The following is a 21,169-nucleotide window of genomic DNA, read 5'->3' as shown; positions in this document are numbered from 1 at the left end:
AACCAATAGAAAGACAGAAGCCATAATGTGCCAGTGTTCCAATCCTAAATCCCAGCACCAAAGTACATCTCTGACATGTTAGTGCCATATGAACCATCTCACACTCTGAGGACTTCAGGGACCGGCCTCCTGCTGCAGCCCAGAGTCAGGACTAAACATGGAGACTGATGGTTTCAGTTTTATGCAGCTAAAACCTGGAACAGTCTTCCTGAAGATGTGAGACAGGCCTCTACTTTGACAATGTTTAAATCCAGGCTCAAGAATTGTGCTATACAAATAAACTCGCCTTGCCTAGCCTAAACTCGTCTCGCTGCTGACGTCTGCCCATATTCCTTTGAACATTGAAAAAGAGTGCTCATGTATTTATTGGTAAATGATAGAACTTGATGTCTTAGTTACATAAATTACAGATTTGCTCCCTGCTGTTTTAATATCCACCACACTTAGGAAATGTAATTAAGTTTGACACCGCTATCACATTTTACAGTCATTTTTACAATCATCTGCATTAGTTTGAATTTGAGCGTAATATGGTATTGCCTTACAAATGATCCCTGCATTTAGAGGAACACACTGCTTTGACATATTAATGACATAGTTTATATTCTGAATGGATAGATGCAGCTCTCTGTTGTCAGCGACCACGCAGCCTATTACCTTTCCCATTACTCAGTTGATTGGTTCTCAAACTCTCTGTCTAAACAAGAAAAATATGAACTTTACATAAGCCGTGGAGAGGCATTAATTAAATTGCTGCCGTTTTCAGTCACAGTGGTTGCCCTCTAAAGCAGTTTGACTGACAAGAATGATTTGGGGTCAATAAGTCATCTACACCAAGTTGTGCGTAGGAGTTGTGGTGTTTTTCAGTGTGTAGTCCATTTATAAATAAGACGAGCGTGACTGTTGAAAAAAGTCCCGTAGTTGTGACGGTGAATAAATGCGTAGGAGTTGTGGTGTTTTTCGGTGTGTAGTCCATTTATAAATAAGACGAGCGTGACTGTTGAAAAAAGTCCCGTAGTTGTGACGGTGAATAAAAAGATGAATATTAGCAAAAGCAATTATTAGGTTGAGTCCTGTTATTAGTTTTTCAAACAGAACTGCAGGTGGACTCCAATCAGCAAAGGGCTTTTGAGAATTAAAGGACAAATAATTACAGAGTGGATTAAATAGCAGGTTGAGTTTGAAAAGTGCAACTGCATACTTAATCAGACTTAAGTGTGCACAAGTATCAGAGTGAAGGCCCTCACGCAGAATTTAGTGTAGTGAAGAATTAACTGGCAGGAATAGGTCATCCATTTTAATCTCGTTTCGTGTTGTACTGTGCTAAACTTTCAATACGTGTTACGAAAATCCGTAAAGCAAATATCAGATGCAACTTTAATATTTGTCTGTGAACACAAAAAGAAACAAAAGTGACGCTGTCTTTCACAAAAGCTTCCAATTTCAGTGCGTCCATGTAAGCAATCCATGTGCATGTCTTTTTGTCATACGCACACACACAATTGTCTATATAGAGTGTGATAAGCAGCAGAGCTCGCTGTTCCAGAGGCTGAATGCGTCATTGTGCATGTTATTTGACTTTTCTAATTCTTGTGTTGGTGTTTATGTGCATGTGACAGTCAGGAAGTGCTGGCAGCGCATGACAATGACTGCTTTGACAAGAGGGATCACGGCTGTGCGAGGGGAAATGGGACATGAAGAAGAAAACAAACGGAAAGAGTGAGGGGAGAGAAGGGGGGTAATATGTCAGGCTTCAGTGTGTGTCAACGCCTGGATTCTGACTGTTGAATGTGAAAATATGTTTCATCAAGATCTCAGACAAGGCTGAGGTGGGCCCGTTCCCGCTCTCAGCTAACCTTCAAACGACATCCAGTCCCGTCAACATGCGATGAGTCACTGCGAGTGGAGGTGATGTATTCAATCGGGACGAGTAGCCGGATCGCGGGATACAAATCACTTAGATGGAGCTGAGATGACCCAGAGGAGCTGTGCGCACAGGTTATAGGGGAGGACTGCCTATTGAAACACTTCAACAAGAAGATGGATGCATATGAACTTTTAAATGCAATATCAGTGTTTCTCATTGGAATTACAACAATTGAGCTATTCAATATGTAATAATATTATCTCAACTTGAATTTATAAAATACTAGTGGTGGAACGTAACAAAGTACAAGTAGTAAAGTACTGTACTTAAGTTAAAAAGGTATCTATACTCTATTTAAGTAAATTTTTATAACAGATACTTTTACTTTTACTTCAATACATTTTGAACAGGACTGAAAAGTAAAAGTATTTTTTGTTCTTTGTGACCTGCTGAAAAGCTTGAGGTTTAAAAAGGCGAAAAATATATTAATTCAATTGTTTCTGTTGAAAATTCTGCATAAATGTTTATTAAAATCACTACATATGAAAATCAACTTTTTGCTTTTAAGTACATTTTTAAACACATACTTTAATACTTTTGCTTAAGTTGTTTTTTTCATGTGATAATTTTACTTTCTCCGGTGTCTGTACTTTGACTTAAGTAACAAAATCGAGTACTTCTTCCCCCACTGTATCTTACAAAAATGTACAACAAGAAAGAGACATACCCATCCCAACTACACGCAAAGGGACACTAAATTAACGCTGAGTATATTATGATTTAGTGTTAACTATTGTGAGATGAGGGAAAACAAGGCAGTCAAAAACCAAACAATCTTAAGATTTAAACATTATCTGTATGTAATGTCTTTTTTACTCCCAAATCACTACCTCATAATGATCAGCCCCATTAACCCAAGTAAACGCTTGTTCTTAAATTAGGCTGCATTATCCAGGTCTAGTGGAGCGCAGATAATGTTGATGAGGACAGAACATATTGTAACCTTCTCTTTGAATGTGCTATAGGCTCTTAATAAAGGGTCACAAAGGCAGAGAAGCTTAGCAGCGTTCTCAGTGAGGACAGCTATAATGACACTTGATGAATGAGCCCTTCTGCCCATGCATCCATCTTGTGTGCAGAGCCTACTATTGACTACAGCATGGCCTTATGCATGCAGAGTGTTAACACTTAAGGTGTTGCCATCTCAAATACGTCTTTTTATGGGATTAAGAACAAAGCATGCAAATGAAACAAAGCACAAATGATGCCAACCTCTCTGTCCATAAAAGGAATAGACAGAATGTGAGGTGTTGTGTTGATGAGTGCTGTGAGATGATTCCGGAGAAAGCGATTAGGCAGGGGAGCAGTCTGGCACGTCGTTAGTCAGGGGTGTCAGGAGCGCAGATAAATGAAGTGTCAGCAAAGCACCCAGGCACCACAAGGGGGAAATCATGAAAAATATAACATTACACAGCAGATATAACAAGTGAAGAAGAAAGAGTTCAGCTTTTGTATATATAGAAGACAATTATTTTATATAAGATTGCTGCACAGTGCGAAGTTATGTGGAACTTTACTTCTGATCTAATGCGTATAATACTTTAGTGCAGACATTTATAGTAACAGTTTAAATGGCATCTTAACTTAAGTAACTGCACCATCCGGGGTGTGCTGCACTACATAGTATAAATGTAATTACCCATTCATAGTTGTTTGTGTAGCCGGATTATAAAAGCCATTACTGCAATCAAATATTAGGTTAAAATATATGTTTTATGTATCTGTTTTAAACCTATATTATACAGGCATTACATATGAATACAACTAATGATATTATTTCACATAAAAAGTTACAATGTACTATACAGTGGTAAAGCTATAGAGAATGAACTTTACAAGTCTTCTTTCCCATATCACAGGGAGTTTTGTGGGAGACTTTTTATTTGAGCATGCATAATAAAAGATATTTTAACTTTTGGCAGCAATTTTTGCAGATTACATTGAGTTTTGATCAAAGGGAAGGTTCCAAGGCCACTTTCTTTCATATTGTGCCTTCAAACTTTCACTGGTTCAAGTAAAAAAGAAAAGTTTGAATGTCTTTCAAATGATTTTTTTCCTCTGACAAGTGAAAATTTGGACCTACTTGTTAATGTTTTCAAGAAATTTCAAAATGAAGCCTTGAACCTACCCATTCGATGTCTTTCTGTCTCATGTCTCTGATTTCTTGAGCTGGTACATTTTCTTGGACGTGTCAGAGCAAGTTAAGTTTACAGTGTGTTGACTAAAGGATGCAGTCACTGCTGAAGGACTGTGGATTTGAGAAGAGGAGAAGGTCCTTGGAGCAGATGGTGTCACTAACAGTGTGGCGGCACCTAGACTCACTCAAGTCAAACCTGTGTACCGCTGCACACTGACAAAATCCATTAGGCAATTAGTGTAATTATGGCTCTCTTTTTCAGTCAAATACAAGCAAGTCAACACAGCCACTTGTTCAAATTCATATCTCTAACACTGAAAGTGATGCTTTAGAAAAAGAGCTAAAGGTCCACATATAACATGTGTGTAACATATTGGTAATTCTATCGGCTATTCTAGTAATTACAAACATCTTGAAGAAAAAAACTAACAGAGCGCTGCTTGCTATGAAGTACTTTAAACCATTGTATTTGGGCTACTACCTCATAAAGTAAAACATCAGGGTCAAGGCTGGAGCTAAGTGTCCTGGACAGAAATGCTCTGCAGTATCACACAGAAGCATCACATATAAATACAATTAAAATGTGTGAAGGGGAAATATGAGCCAAAGTCACAGGGCTGCAGACATGAGCAGTCTTACATTGCTCTTTGTTAGGAGCTGTGGAGCACAACATGAAGAGCTGCGGTCTGCTCTTAATGAGTCATAAATCAGATTGATATGAATCCTCCCCACAGCACTATTAGAGCAAAGTGTTTCCAACCTCATTAATTTCCATTAGGGAGCAGCTATCTGCTAAGTTTACTATAGTATCAAATTTTCTCCGAGGCACCATCTTTATGATCTTATGATAACCCTCACATCTCTTTGCCCTGATGTGCCCAAATCACATCGCTCATAAAGGTCAGTACTTTAAATATTCCACTGGAACATTTTCCAAATGCTTTTTAAGCCACAAACACACCAATGACCCATCCAAAATCTTCCCACACACATATAGTTTAGTGAAAATAAATAACTTAGGCCATATAGTGTTGTTTATGGAAAGTAAACAAGTAGAAGGAGGACCATCCCAAAAGCATAAACAGCTCTGAACTGAGAAATGTCTATTGTGTTACGTTAAAACACCAAACGGCACAAAATACTGTACAATTTCTTACCAGAGATGTAAAAATGTATGTGTAGTAGACAGACAGCATCCCGAGCTCAGACGCCTGCAGAGAGAACAGAAACACAGGTCAGAATACAAAAATATAACAATATAGGAGAAACGGGAAAATGGAGGGGTGGATTTTAAACAAAAGGATGCTAAGCTGGAGGTCACCGCTTGACAAAAGAATAAAAGCATGAAGCCAGTAAAAGGAGTGGAGGTGGGAGGTCAGTGATTCAGGGGAAGTCCATCTCCAGTGTACTGCAGCTGCTGACAGATCAAATCCACATCTTGATAAAACTAGACACGTTCTTATCTGACGATGCCTCTCAATGGAGCAATTAATTTCTTGAGAGCATTAGTATGCCGCTCGCTGTCCTGTCTCACAATTTGAGTAAATCAAAGTCACAGGGAGAAGCAGTTGTGAAGGACAGGGTGAACTTCCATCGTTTCATTTCATTAATAGCAGCAGGGAAGATGCAGCACACAGACTCCGTGGCCCCAGGGATGTGTGATAGGAGTGATACTACAACAAAGTAACAAAACAAACTTTAAACTTCTAAACTTTTATGAAAAACAACATATAATCTCTAAAAGAAGGTCATCTGCAACACCACTGGAGATTTATAAAGGGGTTAGTTGTGTATATTTACTTCGCTACCAAAACAAAAAGGCGGCTGGAATCTCGATTGAACTGACCACACGATTAAATTCTCAGACCACAAGATTTCCAACAATGAGTCTGTGTGCTATGCTTGGACATTTGGCTAACCAACTAAAATAAACAACATAGAGGATATCAGAATCGGAAAATGTTTTATTGCCATTATGAGTATATATATGGTCAAATAAAAGGCATGCATGCAATAAAGATAAAAGAACATAAAACACTAGTTGAAGTGAGTTATTTAAAGTGATGACAGTGATATTACTTTCTCAAATATGAATGAGAAGGACAACTAGTGATGTAACGTCTGTGAACGAGTCGGCTCTTTTGAACGGCTCCTTAACGTGAATGTGCATCTCAGTTTTTAAGAGAACCAAGTCTTTTTCTTTCTCATCTGTATGCATTTTTACACAGATATACATATATCTGTGTAAAAATGTACTATATATGATTGGTCGCTATATTTGAATATATATACAATATATATATATATATATACAATATATATATACAATATATATATATATATATATATATATATATATATATATATATATATATATATATATATATATATACTTTATACAGTCTATGATACAGAAGCGGAGCAGGCGACACGAGTGAAAGCTTTGTGCACAAAAAATCGTAATAGCAGTTTGTTTTAAAATTATTATTATTATTATTATAGTGCGACCCTTTTTTTTAGATTATGCATAATTCCGAAGGGTAAACACACTCTCCGTGATTAGTTTGTAGATAAAATGAGTTCTCACATTGGCTTCTGGCGTATAAATAAATAGTAAAAAAGCCAGTTTTTGAAGGGCTCTCTAAAAGGAACAGATTCAACAAAATTCAGATCTCATAAAAGAGCTGAAAGTCCCATCACTAAAGACAACACATATCTAAATAATAACCGTGACATGTATATAACTGTTGAAGTACTATATATGATTGGTCGCAATATTTGAATATCAAATTATTTGCTTCAAAGAGCTCCCCAGGTTCACTCAGATTCAGTACGAGTCCATCATCTCCAGACTGTCTGAGTCAATGCAATACTTTAGTTATTGTTCATCCCCAAGAGAATGCTGTTTAATATCTGAGAGCTCCACTGTACAGTAGGCTATATGTCAAACCTTCGCTCATTAAATGACAGCAGAAACACATCAAAAGTGAGGGAGGAAAAACATCCTCTGTTCTTCATGTCGATACACTATATAATACAGTATTTATAACATCAGGTGGTATCATTATGCATTTCTTTCATATCCATAGAAAAATAATGTGTCTGAGAAAAAAACAAAAAAAAACAAAACATCATTGTGAGGTGTTGAATTTTAAATAGAAAGAGTATTAATAATGTAACATAAGTGAAGTCGAAAAAAAACATAAATTACTTTAAACAAGAACAACTTGCATTATTAAACTTGGAATGAACTCAATATATTTTAAAGCTTTTACAGGGAAAATATGAGGTGTAGTCATTGCTCCAGGGAAGGTATAGCTGCTTTATGTCTGCTGGATAGATGAGAACATAAACAAATTAACAGCATTTTTCAAGGCAATATGGCATCTATTTATTCAGTGTCTTAGGGACTGTACTTAACTAGTGCCTGATGCATCAAATAGAGACTTTCGGCAGACCAAAACCTGAAGGCACAAGGACATATTAAACTCTCCACTTTCATATTCATTGCCCAGGTAAAATAGGCTCCTTTTTTTACTAGAATATGCAGGTTTGGGATGGTGGGAAGAAGCCAGAGGGAACCCAGGGAGACATGCAAAAGATTGAAGTTTGGCAGACTGCAGAAAAAGCTAATGACCTCCGTGGGCTGATCACTGCACCACTCTACGACCTGAAAGTTTGTCATTAGCACAAGAATGATACTGCTCCCATAATACTATAGGTTGGCTTCACGTGACATCGCATTATAGAATACCCATAGTTTAAACTGAGCATGATGGCAAGTAGAAATTGATGGTTACGTTTTCTTTTTAACTGTCAGATTGCAGATTTTGTTGACCTGGTATGTGAATAATGTTTTTGTAATTACTGCAGGTAAGTAAAAAAGTGTAAGAGGCTCGTGTGTCAACATCAATCAAATAAAGTTAAACTGTTATTAATTCAATACTAAAGACATCATTGTTGTCAGCTGACGGAACTTTGGCTCATAAGCTTAATAAATTTGTGGAGCCAATTACTAATAAATAATACTGTTCAATATTTGTGGATCATCATTTCTGAGATTTCTTTCAAAAACAGTAAATCTCCCATAGAGACATGGCCTGTGCCCTCCATCTGAATCTATGACTTCATGAAATTCAGGATTAACCTATTAACTGAATACATTCCTCAGTATTTTGAGTAAGCAATTGGAAGTAGAAATGCCAGGCTTATTATCAGTCTTTTGTTTTGTCCAACCATGCACAACAGTGTTGGTCTGACTGAATGTGATTACACATTCACAATGGTGGGCAGCAGACTGAAACTCACATAGAGACACTGGGGTTTGATGTAACAAGAGAGTGTGGGGAATCCTTTGCGAAACAAAGACAGACGTTTCCATTTACACAAATTAATCATCATAGCAGACTGGATACTGCGTGAAAGTGTACAGACAGAACAAAAGAGTAGCAGTGCCAACTTCACACTACAAATGCTGAACACCTCACACAGTGGTACCCAAGGTAAGACATGAGAGAAAAATAATCAAACAGCATTTTATGAAACTACAGAAAGAAGAATACAATACATAGTGAAACAGAAGGCAAGAACTGAACAAAAGAAAGAAAGACATCCCACTGTGGCGACTGACTGATTTCAGACCCAGGGTGGCCAACGTTGCCATGGTGACCAGATGACCGCTGATGGGAGCGTGAACGGTTGATTGAGGTGAGGGACTCGAGGTGAAGACAGAAGGACTTTAAAGAATGAGAAAGACATATGAGAGAAACATCTCGTCTCTTGTCCCTCAGTTACTGTCACCTCCACTCGCACTGCGCATCCATCGCCTTCAGCACATAATGAGGTGTGTATTAATTACTGTGCGCCCATATGCCGTAGCCGAACACCCCCCCCCCCCTTCTCCAGCATGGGATTTTAAAAGCCTATAACAAACAAGAAGCCCGACCAGCAGAGGACCCAACATGCTGAAGACAAAGCTATAACAGTTTTAAGAGTGCTCTGAGATGTTAGTTTTCGGCAAGGCTCTCAGCTCAGAAAGGGCGCTAGCGCTAATAGACCACATGTGAGACTAAAGCAATTTTAAACTCGCATTACCAACAAGAAAGAGAAATGCAGAGGGGTAAAGGAGCTGCATAAAATTATGTTGTGCTTAAAACTAGCCAAAATAGATTCTTACATTAAGAGCCAGTAATCGCAGTAATCCTCTTAACCCTGCTAAACAGACACTATACAAGATGAGACGTGGATTACAACTTGACTTAATGCTGTCAACCATATAATTTGTTTGACAAGATGCCTTCCTTTCATCCCTCTTGGACCACATTACTGGATAGAGACTGTACCCACTGCCAAATGTTCATCAATTCATAAACTGCCAAATGGTTTATGGCTTGTTTTGCTTTGTTTATCTGCCATTATCTTTGGATAGCCATGTATGAGTCTTACAAAGTACATCTGCAAATTGAAAGAATTCTCCACATACATTTTCGTCTTAACCTTGAACATTTTAGTCCGTCAGCTCTTTCCAGTAACATTTCAAGCTATTTATACTAACACAAATCGTGGGAATGTTGCTAGAATAAATCACAATGAATCCAGGCAGTTTATTCTACACATGTGCCCCATACTGACCCGCTCCAGAATGATATGCGACATGGTGGCATTGGCGTCGACGATGATAGTGGCGGTCTTGTCGTCCCGGATCTCCTTGAGGAGCGGGGTCGGATCCTGGCTGTCGTCAAGCATGCGCACCGACAGCGTTTCCTTGGAGATGAGGAACTGCCTGAGGAGCTGCTCCAGGTTCAGTAAGCCTGCAGGAGAAAATAACATCAGGAGATTAACCGTAATGAATTAGAGACCGCTAAGTAGACCAATTTTTCATTAGGGAATTTCTTTGTGAAAATCCATTTTTATCACTACCTTGTTTTGACAAATAGACTCAATAACTTTTACACAGACTCATTGTTTTGCTTTTGTTACGGCTGACAACAACTTAATATACTTTCATGCAGGACAAGAGGGCTGATTATCCTTAATTACAATTATTGTAAAACCGTTGACTACAAAGGGACGTTTGAGCAGCTTGCTTGTAGTCTATCCCGCGGTAATAGTCTTGTGTGACTCCAGTGAGGTAAGTAGGATTTGCCCTAATTAAAGCATAGCGGGACTCATCAAATATGCTCCTGGCAGCACTTTACCATATATTACCACACCCTGAGAGGTTACTGGGCTAATTCATGTATTGTGAATGCACTTGGAGGTAAAATACGGCACCAGTCAGAAGTCAGGCAAACACTAACACTTTTTCACTTAAACTGAGGCCACCTTGGTGCTCTGGCAGATTGAACTAAACTCATAAAACATTTCTGAGCAGGACTACAAGGAGCCACACGAGACGGGCATAACTTTGTTAAAGGATTTACTTCAGTGAGGTACCATCAATGAGCTCTATTGAAAAAGAAAGATGTCTTGTCAAGGGAGCCTTAAGAGCCAGTGTGATGGGATACTTCTGTGGATAAATCTGTGGGCTACATATTGTGAGCTAAATGATGTTAGTCTGTTGCAGCTTGTTCTATATACAGCCCATTGTGCATAAACTGGGCTGCATTCTACAGGCTGGTACCTGATGGAATGTTGTGTTTTAATGCATTTTCAACAGGGTAGTTAAAGCTAGACACTAAACATTGCAAATGATGAACAACCAGGGCTGTTTTGGGCAACTGACACACACTCGATCACACATGAGTAACATCAGCGCCTTGTTATGTACATGTACCAATTGTTACGCAGGACACATTATTTGGTCCCCAGTAGTTTGTCAATAAAATTTTAATTGTATTTGACCAAGCATTACAATTCCTGAAGAAAACTGAGTTTGATTCATTTTACTATTGTGTGAAGATCTGATGTTTTATTTATATGTTTATTATGCATTGTATTCACTGTTCTGCTCTTTGTGTACTCTTTGTGCGGCTGCCTCCTGACCAGGTTGTTGTTGTAAATGAGAATTTGTTCTCAATTGACCTAACTGGCAACAATATCTGTTTATTTCTGCAATAAAACTGTCAAAATTCATGTCTTTATTTCTCATCCTCCTCTGCTCAGCAAACCGGTAGATTTAATCACATATCCTGTCCCATATCTCCCTCCTATAGCCCATAGTCTCTGCCAGGGTCTGTTTAATAAGTTCATTTGTCTCTGAGTCTGTCCAGATTGAAATTACATTCCAGTTTTAAAAAAAAAAAACGTGTCTTCTGTGTTGTATTCTTTAGTGTCCATTTGTAATGTATTGATTGTGTGACCCTGAATATGTCTTCGTGGGGATTCTGTGATTTATAAGGCATGTTTGCTTGTGTAGAACAATTCGTACACACAGGTCATTCAAAGACATTAAAGTCACAATACAAACAAATCATAATAAAATTAACATTAAAAGAGAAGAGCGCAGAAGAAGAATAACTTCACATGTTGAAGAAATGTGCTGTTCTAAAAGTTCTTACACTAATATTAGAATAGGATTGGGATAAAACATACGTTCTAAATTTCTTTATTCACTGTACTAGTAGGTTTTATATTGTTTTAAGATGAATTAAATGTGCACTCATTCTGTTTAATCGATGCAACTTTCTTTTATTGTATAGGTTGATTGCCATAGTAAAGATAAATTGATGTTCTCAAAAAGCATGCTGTCACCACAAAACCCAACAACACTTTCCTCTGGTATCACAGTGTGAACACATGAAACACACAAAGCAGACACGGAAGGACATATACTTAATGTGAGATGGAGGTGAATGAAATGGAACACAGCCACACTCAAAACCAGAGCCTTGAATGTTATGACTACCTTTTATTTCTCCTGAAAAAGTCCTTTTTATGAGTCTGTGATAACAGCCCCCATTGCTTTTAGATGTTGTGATGGCAAAACACTATGTCAAAGGATGGGCACATCTATTTTAGACCAATTACCATAACAGTAAATGCAGACTATAAAATCCAGCCGTCTGACGTGATGCATGCCTGTCAATCAGCCCTCTATCTCTGCTTTATTATTCACTCCTTACTATTGCACCTGTGAATGATTTATCCCCCTGGATGGCTCATTCTCCAGCTTAGCCGTCTGTGCATTGCATATGATTAAAAAGAACTTCAGAAGGATCACTTCTCCCAACACTGTTACAGAGAATATAAAACCGCAGGTAAAGGAGTTAAACTTTGGTTGCACTGGTTTGCCATCTGCTTGACAAATATATGGCCTGAGGTTTGAATTCCAGACTGCATAAAACTTTTCTGTGAAGAATTTACATGGTCCCAATACACACAGGAAATCCAAATTCTGAAATAAAAAAGAAAATCCTTCAGTTAAAAATCATCTCATCAGCCCAGGCACAGTGCCTCACAACCTTTGAACCCTGGCATGACCGACCCCCACTGTATTAGTGTGCAAGAAAGTGAATTAAGGATTTCACTGTTGTTTTGTCATAATATCAATAATTCAAAATAATTATGAATACTTATGAAATCGTGATCATCTGATGTGATATCCCAAGTCATATTCTACAGAAAATGCCCAAAATACGACTGTTGCCATGGTATCAGTGGTAAAACCATAATTATTACCCATAACAACCAGCTCCTGCAATTACTGTCAATGCTCTATACTTTCCTTCTCCTCTAGTCACTAAACTACCTTTTACAGGCGCTCATTCACACGGCCACACACAGGCAGCAGGCGAGTACTAAATCCTCCATAAATTACTAGATAACAGCCAACCATGAAAAAGAGCAAACAGAACAATCAGAGCTCAGAGGAACCTGTAATGCAATAGTGTAGTGTTTCACAATGACTTCCCACAACAACACAGTGAGCAAAATAACCTTGTTCTGTGGTTGAATAAAAACCTACTGCGAGTTAATGCATGGATCAGATATTATTATCATTGGCAGCTAAAGAAATCAAAGCATAACATTACGGCCACCTGGAAAACACTGGGGGTTAAAATGTTCCCATATGTCTCACAATCAAAATAATTAAGTGAATAAACTAGGATTCAACCTCAATCACCAGTATACATAATATAATACATTTGTTTCGGCCTTCATATTACCACCCTGGACAGTACAAATGTGACCATCCAACAGCTGTCCCAATACAATGGATCGAAAGAGCTGGTCACAGAGCAGGGGCTGCCGCTGATAGTAGGTTAGTAAGATTAATGCATGTCCTGGTGTGCACCACGTCTTTGGGCACAACTCCAGCTCCTCTGCTCCTGCCTCCTCAGCCATGCCTACGAAATATTCATGAATTGGTTACGCTCTATTAGGCTGTCACCGGCTCGTGTGATTAATGAGGCCAGCACACGTGGACCCATCCCAGACAGCCAGTTACCAACCCACTGTGCAGAGATGGGCGCGACCAATGGGAGCTAGAGTCCAATGACTTTCAGCTGATGTTATTGCTGAGCACAGACTTTGGCACATGAAGATGCACAATGCAGTTCAGGCACGCTGCCATTTTGTGTCTGTTCTGTTCAATGAATCAGGCATGCATGTGGGCGATCGATGCCACCATGTCACTTCCTGGATTCTCTCTCGCTTTCCAGTGTTGTCAATTCTAGTTACACTTATCATTTTCCCTCTGTCATAGTAATCACTTTAGTCCACCCCAGACATTTGATGAGTAACAGAGCTCACCCAAGCCTTCGGAGACCACAGCCTCTATTCATTGACCACCTCAATCTTGACTATCTAACTCTCACCCATCCCATTCCATGCATTCAATCTTTTCATCTCATTTCATTTCCTCTGCTCCCCGGTCTTAGCCTAGTGACACAGAAAAGAAAAAAGTCCCCCAGCCTGCAGGGGAACAAAAGTCGTGGTAAAAATGAGTTTCTTTGCACAAAACCATCTGGTATTAGAGTTGGGAGGTGCCTAAAAGGTCCACTTGTTATCAGTGGTTTTTGCCAGTGCAGTGTTAATCAGCTCACTGAAGAATAAATGTCAGAGAAACAGGATCCGAGCTGAATCAGAAAACGCAAGAGGCCTCGCCAGAATGAAAAACACTATGATCCCAGTTTTTAATTAATCTGGTGAGGATAAAAGAAAGCTGAAATATGTTGAATACATGCATGTAAAGGTTGTGCGTAAATATCAGCAGACAGCGCGGGGGAGGCAGGAGAAAGTTGAAACAGCCAGGGGAACGGACAGGAATGAGTCACTTTTTTCTATGGTCACTTTGATAAAGGCTTGGTGCCTCCAATTGATCCTTGAAGAATCACTGATTAGAACAGAGGTTATTTGGGAGCACTTAAGTGATCAAAGAAGTTGTAATTACAGACCATAAAGTCAGTGGATACAGTATCTTTGACAACTAATGAGAGCTTAGTAAAACATATACCTATACCTATAGGTATATAGGTATATAACATATACCTATACCTATACCTATTGCATATATTATGAATATGAGAAAAAAGTGAATCGCAACAATAGGTTTGTCCAAGTAAGTAAGTAAATAACAGAAAACCGGTAATCTCAGCATCCATGTTATTTACCACATCTTCTACAAACCATCAAAATCTCAGCTCTTACGTTTTCTGACAAACCATTTTTTATCCATCTTTTCTACAGAAAAAATCTTCAGCTCTGTATTAGTGCAGGTATTAAGAGATATCATTCTGGATTTGCCAGGGAAGGTTGGGAGACCCCAGGGCAAAAAGAAGACTGAATATTTTAGTAAAATTAGGACAAATAACAATAATCCACCAACAGTTAATATCAAACCTGGTTTCTCTCTGTATATTTTATATAGATTAATATTAGTCTGGTCTGTATTGGATTAGTATCAGTCTGGAAAGAGCTCATTGGTCACCCATAATTTGCAAATTAAATCAAATTTATCTCACCTCAGATTAAAAGAGTTTAGTGCTTTGCTAAATGATTCTGCAGAAATATGCGATATTTTCACCCTTTGTGATATTTTCTTCTTTTATTTTTCCAGTGCAGACGTGGAGTTGTTAAATTCAGCTTTTAGTTTGTTGTACAGTACTGCTGTTTGCCGCCTATGCCAAAGTGTATTAAAACAATGGCAGTTAATTGTAGAAGTGTGGATGGTGGAAAGAGGTGTTGTCAGAACACAGCTGGTGTGCAGCTTGTGTGTGATTCTATGTGTCGAAGTGTGGCCAATAAACAAAAGTGTTTGCTGTGTATTGTCAGATGTGGGCAGGGTCTGCGCTTAGTGTAGTATATTGTGATATTATAGTGGAGGTGTGATACTCACAGTCAGCCTGTGCACAGATGAGACAGGCCGTGGTGCTGTTAAAGAAGGTGAGGAGGCCAGCCACTGCCAGGCTGATGTCTGTGTTGGTGGGCCGAAGATCTAACGTGGTGAAGCGGGGAAACTGCACTTTCAAAATGTCTTCTGGAGCCACCTTCACATAAGGCACCTGCAGAAAATAACAATGCATAAATATGTATCATTTTATAGTGTAAGCTGGAATTGACAAGGCTTTGTTTACAATACATCACACAACTGCAGACACAGAGAACCCCAAAACAGATAAAATGCTGAAACAGTTAGAGGTAATTGCAGCTTAAAAATAGCAGACAGCCAGCAGACAGCGAGAGGAAGCAAATCGGTTTACACTGTTATGATAAATTGCAAGCAATGATAACCCTGGGGTCTGAGGTAATGTGCATATTCACACTACACATTGTTCATTGTTAGTAGGGTGCTGCAGCTCATGTAAAGAACAAGTATGGATCTGACACTTAGTTTTGTTACACCCACACGGACAGACCTTGTTAGAGAACTCTTGGAGCAACACCCCCGCAACTACTGTTCTCAAATAGTTGTGTGCACAGTGTTTAGGGTCGCATGCTTTGGCCATGACCTTTACTCATGCCTGATCACAACCCAGTTAGATCACACCATTATTAGCATTATGTCTGTTTAATTAAGCTGTTAATATACATGGGATATGCGATACATCAAGGACAAAAAGTATTCATATTTAAATATAGCCAGCAACGTTTTGTCAATTCCTGTGGAGAAATATGGAAAGTAACAGAGCTCACCCAAGCCTTCTAAAACCACAGCTTCTCTTAATTGACCTCCTTAATCTTAATCTAACTGTCTCACACACCCCATTCCTTGCATCCAACTTTCTCATCTAAGAAATATCAAGAAACAACATTTTTAGATTTATCACAAAACTACATTTGTATGCACTGGTAGATTTCCACATATATTTCTTTTCTGCCCTCAGCTGTCACTTTGTTAAATAATTGCATGAAGTATACAGAAGCAGCTGGTTAATTAGTGGATGTGTGGAGCCATTAATAAACAGTCCAGGGCCCAGACTTTTCTCAACCATCAAATGAAACTGTGAAAATGAGGTCTGGGTGCTATTCCTCCAAGGCAGTCAGTTAACCATATATCAAAACTATTGCCATAGTCTTTTAACCAAATTAAACATAATGACAACAAACTGGCCTTTATGGTCTCTGCTATGTGGATGGTAACCAAATTCAGTTTTGCATTTACTGGATTCAGTAATTAGTAATTATAATTAATTTTAAAACAAATTTAAAACAAGTGTTAAAGATGGAATACTATTTTTTTTTTCTCCCTCTACAGATATTTGAGCCTCTCATATACCATTTAGCTCTACAGCAGCCCTTCCACAGCTTTACAGCTATGGCAAACTCATTTATCACATTGGCATATCTTTAATAAAAGTTATGACATTTTTATCTCTTCTATCGAGCAGAAGGTTAACTACACAGCACCCAGTCTGAGGAGTTTGATAATGGTGGAAAAAAAAAAAAAGCTGCAGCAGACAGGAGCAACGAAAACATTTGAATTTTAATTGTATCCCCATTCAAATCATGGACAGAGTAAAACAACAGTGCCAGTTTTTTATCAGAGAAGCCTGGGTGGATAAAAGCTACAGACGGGGGGTGGAGGGTTGGTGGTAGTGTGGCAGGTGTCTGGTCGGTCAGCCAGACTCTGCTCCCGCGCGCAGTGGGGCTTGAAGGGGAAACGGGAGTGCGTGCTGGGTCCGAGAGCTGCAGCCAAAGGGAAGCCTCTTCATCATGCCAGATTGCCTGTCTGCGTGCTTTTTGCTGTTCATACGTCGCCCTCCCCATCATCCCCACATTCCAGGGATTGGTTTTCCACTGCTGCCCATCAGGGTGTAATTGAATCCCTAGGTGAGTGTGGATGGATGGAGGCACAGTCGCTGCTGACAGCGCGAGTGCTGCAGTGCCCTAAAACTTGGGAATGGTCACAGGCTTCACACAAGAAAAAAGGGAAAAAGTATGGCTTTTAACTTGCTTTATTCCAGCATCTACTGTGTCTGGTTCATTTACATATAGTCTGTGTTTTATTATCTTCCCCATTCACTAAACCTGAGGTGGTTGGATGGATTTGAGGCAGTGGGGTGTAGAACAGGAGTGTATTTATACAGCGGGCATATGCAGTACATTGTGTCCTTTTCAGTCCCCTACTAGACCTGGGCACTGGATTCACTACTGTCTCCTGGGAAGTTCTGGGCTCACAGTCTTCATTCATCATCAGTAGCACAATGGAAAGCTCAGCGAAACCTAGATACACTAACTTGAAAGGCTATAAACATGCCTGGGCATCGCACAGCAAAATAATATAGTCTAAAACATATTTCACTGTAACAATATATTTCTGTCATTATCCAAACTAGTGACAGGTTTATTCAAATAAAAGCATAATAAAAGCAGCAGTTATTTATGGTGTTCTCCTAAATAAAAGCAGTAGCAGCCAAAATCACAATTGTAACACACAAAAGTCACTTTTCATCCTCTCACTGTTTTATAGAACCCATACACAGAGCACACCTCAATGTATCTGTCAAACAAATCATGCTAACAGTCGTAGTAAACTAGGCAAGGCAAGTTATTTGTATAGCACAATTTGCACACAAAGGAACTCAAAGTGCTATACTGAATAAAAAAGACATTAAAATCACTATATAAACAAATCAAAATATAAATAGTCATCATAAAACTAACTTTAAAAGAGAAGAGTGTGGAATAAAAACCTTTCCTTTGAGTCATATATACAGCTAAACAAAACAGTTTTGAGCCTGGATCTAAACAATGTCAAAGTTGAGGCCTGTCTCACATCTTCAGGAAGACTATTTTAGGTTTTAGCTGCATGAAACTGAAACGCTGATTCTCTATGTTTAATCCTGACTCTGGGCACAAGCAGGAGGCCCGTCCCTGAAGTCCACAGGGTGCAAGATGGTTCGCACTCTGAGAACTAACATGTCAGAAATGGGCTTTTGTTGTTCACAGGAGGCCAGTGCAGAGACCTGAGCACAGGACTATGTTCTCATACTTCCTGGTTCTAGTCATAACCCAAGCAGCAGCATTCTGGATGTACTGCAGCTGTCTTAACACTCGTTTGGAGAGGCCAGTGAGCGGGCCGTTACAGTAGTCTAACCTACAGGACACAAACATATAGATAAATCTCTCCATGTCTGGTTTAGACAGTATACCTGTGATTTTTAAATGTTTTCTATATGGTAAAAAGTGGCAGACGTTATTGATTAAAGTTCAAGTCTGAGCCCATTATTACCCCTAGATTTCTAGCCTGATTTCAAGGTTTTAGAGAGAGACACTGGAGATGACTGCTGACACTTTATCTATGTTTCTGTGGCCAAGAGACTATGACTTCAGTCTGAGTTTAGCTAGAGAAAGTTGTTTTGTTGTTTGCTTTTTGTCAATCGCTGAGATCGGCTTTATGATTACGAGTCTAATTCAAATATGATTTTGATTTTATTTATAAAGAAAACTTTTGTAATGTTTGGGTGATGTCAGTGCCTCACATAGCAAAGCCCTGCCCTGGAAACGCAACTCAGCCGGAGGGAGCAACACCAAACAGACCGGCTCCAAGGCAGCCCCAAGCGAACCGTGCCAGTGGAAAAGAGGCTACAGTGTCCTTCTGCAGCGCTGTCTGTGTATTGCTGCTTTGCAGTAACATTTTGAGCATTTGCTCGCGTCTTTGTAGCTGCCACTGCTTCGGGAGCTCGATGACATCGATGACATAACGCAGCATCTTATGTCGGTGTTGGTGCATGTTTATGAACTGAAGCATGATGTGCATACGTAAACTCTTCATTGCTGCTTGAGATCGATAGACTGATTTTCCAGCACTGCAAGAGGTAAAATGATTAAAAAGCAAAGAAGAAAGCAGCAGGAGCAAGCAAGGATTGCATCTGCACTCTTCAAAAGCATGAATTAGCAACTAGTAGACTTGCTTTCCATTTTGTTTAGTTACAAAGTGACACTAAGTATAATGTATTTTATTATCATCTACAAACTCTAGTATAATTTACTTCTGACTGGGACAGTTTCTGCATCTATCTTGTTGGAATGACCTGGCGCCGCTACCGCTACCTGTGAGCAGTGCTATGGCATAGCACAAAACCCAGAGTGGATCTTGGGAATAACAGACTGGATTAGGTAGGCAAAGTATGAGAGACAATATGGACTAGATTTCTATGAACATTGTCATTTCTTTTGGAGCAGCGGAACGGATTTGGTTAAGACACACATTTTGACGACAGAGTGATTAGCACTGCATAATTTGATTAACAGGGCAGACGGCACTCATTGCCAATATAATGGTAGAGGAAGGCTGCTTTCAGATTAACAGTTTTGTCAGATTTTCAATAGTATAGGCACCAGCACCAAAGAGCATTTACAATTTATATCTAAAATATATTTTACAGTTAAAGGTGCACTATGTCATGCTTCAGGTGGATGGTACACCACCTCCTTGTCTCTGTGGAAATGCTTTTGCTTTGCTTGGGATGTTCCATTGTATCACATTGAAGCATCTATCTCCATGAGGACAAATAAGTAGGTGATGCCATAAGGCCAAGTAGGTCAGATCTGTGGAGATGTAGCCTCGCTCACAGTAAGAATGCATGCTTTTCAAGGTATTTTAAGTAATAAAACACCTGCAGTGACATTCTAGATGTCACATTGTGGAACTTTCCTAATAAACCAATGACATCTTCATGAAGACAAGCAGGCAAACACTTGACCAGAAAAGTTTTGTAGAGCACATTTAAAGTCTGCATAATGTTGTATTAAGTTACATTGTGCTGTTGATGACATCCTGCTATGAATGCTATTATTTTATTCACATTTAACAACATTTCATTTTATTGATTTGTGACTTACTTGACTTCTACAACCATCAGTTCATTCTCATCAGTTAACTACTAATGTCACTAATCTATTTCTACCAGTTTTGTCCTTATGCCAAATTACTGGAAGCACCTGAATGCCTCGTAATCCTGCACCTATTTCTTTCTAGTTCTTTGCCCTGCATGTGCATATAAACTCTGTCACTGTTAACTTTTGATAGTATATTTTCAATTTATAGTCATTTGAATTCTCTCTAATAAAATGTGAGACAGGCCATCTGAACATTTAAGCAGCGACATGAATGACACTTCAGGCAATGCCTTTGGAAAGGTGCAATGTTTTTACAATTAGAATTTCTCACTAGTGTTGACACAACTGTACAGAATGAAATTTAGTTTGGCAAGTTAATACGTTTGACAAACATGCATCAGTGTGGCCATCAGCTAATTCCCACTATGTAAAATGAAACATATTTTGTGCTTTGTCATTTCTTGCATTGCGTTTGATTCTAAAGACAAGTAATAGGCGCTATCCTTAATAACGCTGCTATGTCAGGTGACAGGTCTAATACAGACGCCACATAAATCATCCCTAAAAATGTTTTCTTGGTGATGTTCAAGGCCTTTTAAGAGTTGCAGTCAGTATCACATGCTGCTGCTCTAAAAGGAATCAAATGGCATGAATAATGTGGAGTAGATTGTAGTGCTTTGAAGAAGTCCTTATTCTAATTGTTGACTGTTGTGGCACTTAACTGTCGAGACTACCCCACTTTTCCCAAACAATAACAGCACGCACTCGGGTTGAAGCCACGATAACAAACTGTGCAAAACTGTGGAGTGCTTGACATGGTGCTAATTGATCAGTATATTAGCAGTGCAACATTTCAATTCCTTCTGCTTGTTGTGTTTACC

At 39.0% G+C, this 21,169-nt stretch overlaps 1 protein-coding gene across 1 annotated transcript in view; it reads right to left on the bottom strand.

The window, feature by feature from the left end:
• grik4 (glutamate receptor, ionotropic, kainate 4) overlaps positions 1–21,169 on the bottom strand; it is a 200,799-nt gene that overhangs the window by 46,774 nt on the left and 132,856 nt on the right. The window contains exons 6-8 of the mRNA XM_033977353.2: positions 15,343–15,508; positions 9,696–9,874; positions 5,222–5,275 (exon numbers count right to left, since the gene is read on the bottom strand). Of these exons, the coding sequence (XP_033833244.1) occupies positions 5,222–5,275; positions 9,696–9,874; positions 15,343–15,508 (399 nt within the window). The remainder of the gene's footprint in view (positions 1–5,221; positions 5,276–9,695; positions 9,875–15,342; positions 15,509–21,169) is intronic.

Source organism: Periophthalmus magnuspinnatus, chromosome 13 (assembly GCF_009829125.3).
Source record: "Periophthalmus magnuspinnatus isolate fPerMag1 chromosome 13, fPerMag1.2.pri, whole genome shotgun sequence".
Lineage (NCBI taxonomy): Eukaryota > Metazoa > Chordata > Actinopteri > Gobiiformes > Gobiidae > Periophthalmus > Periophthalmus magnuspinnatus.
Note: the sequence above shows the minus strand (reverse complement) of the source record. Positions and strands in the feature narration are given on the sequence as shown.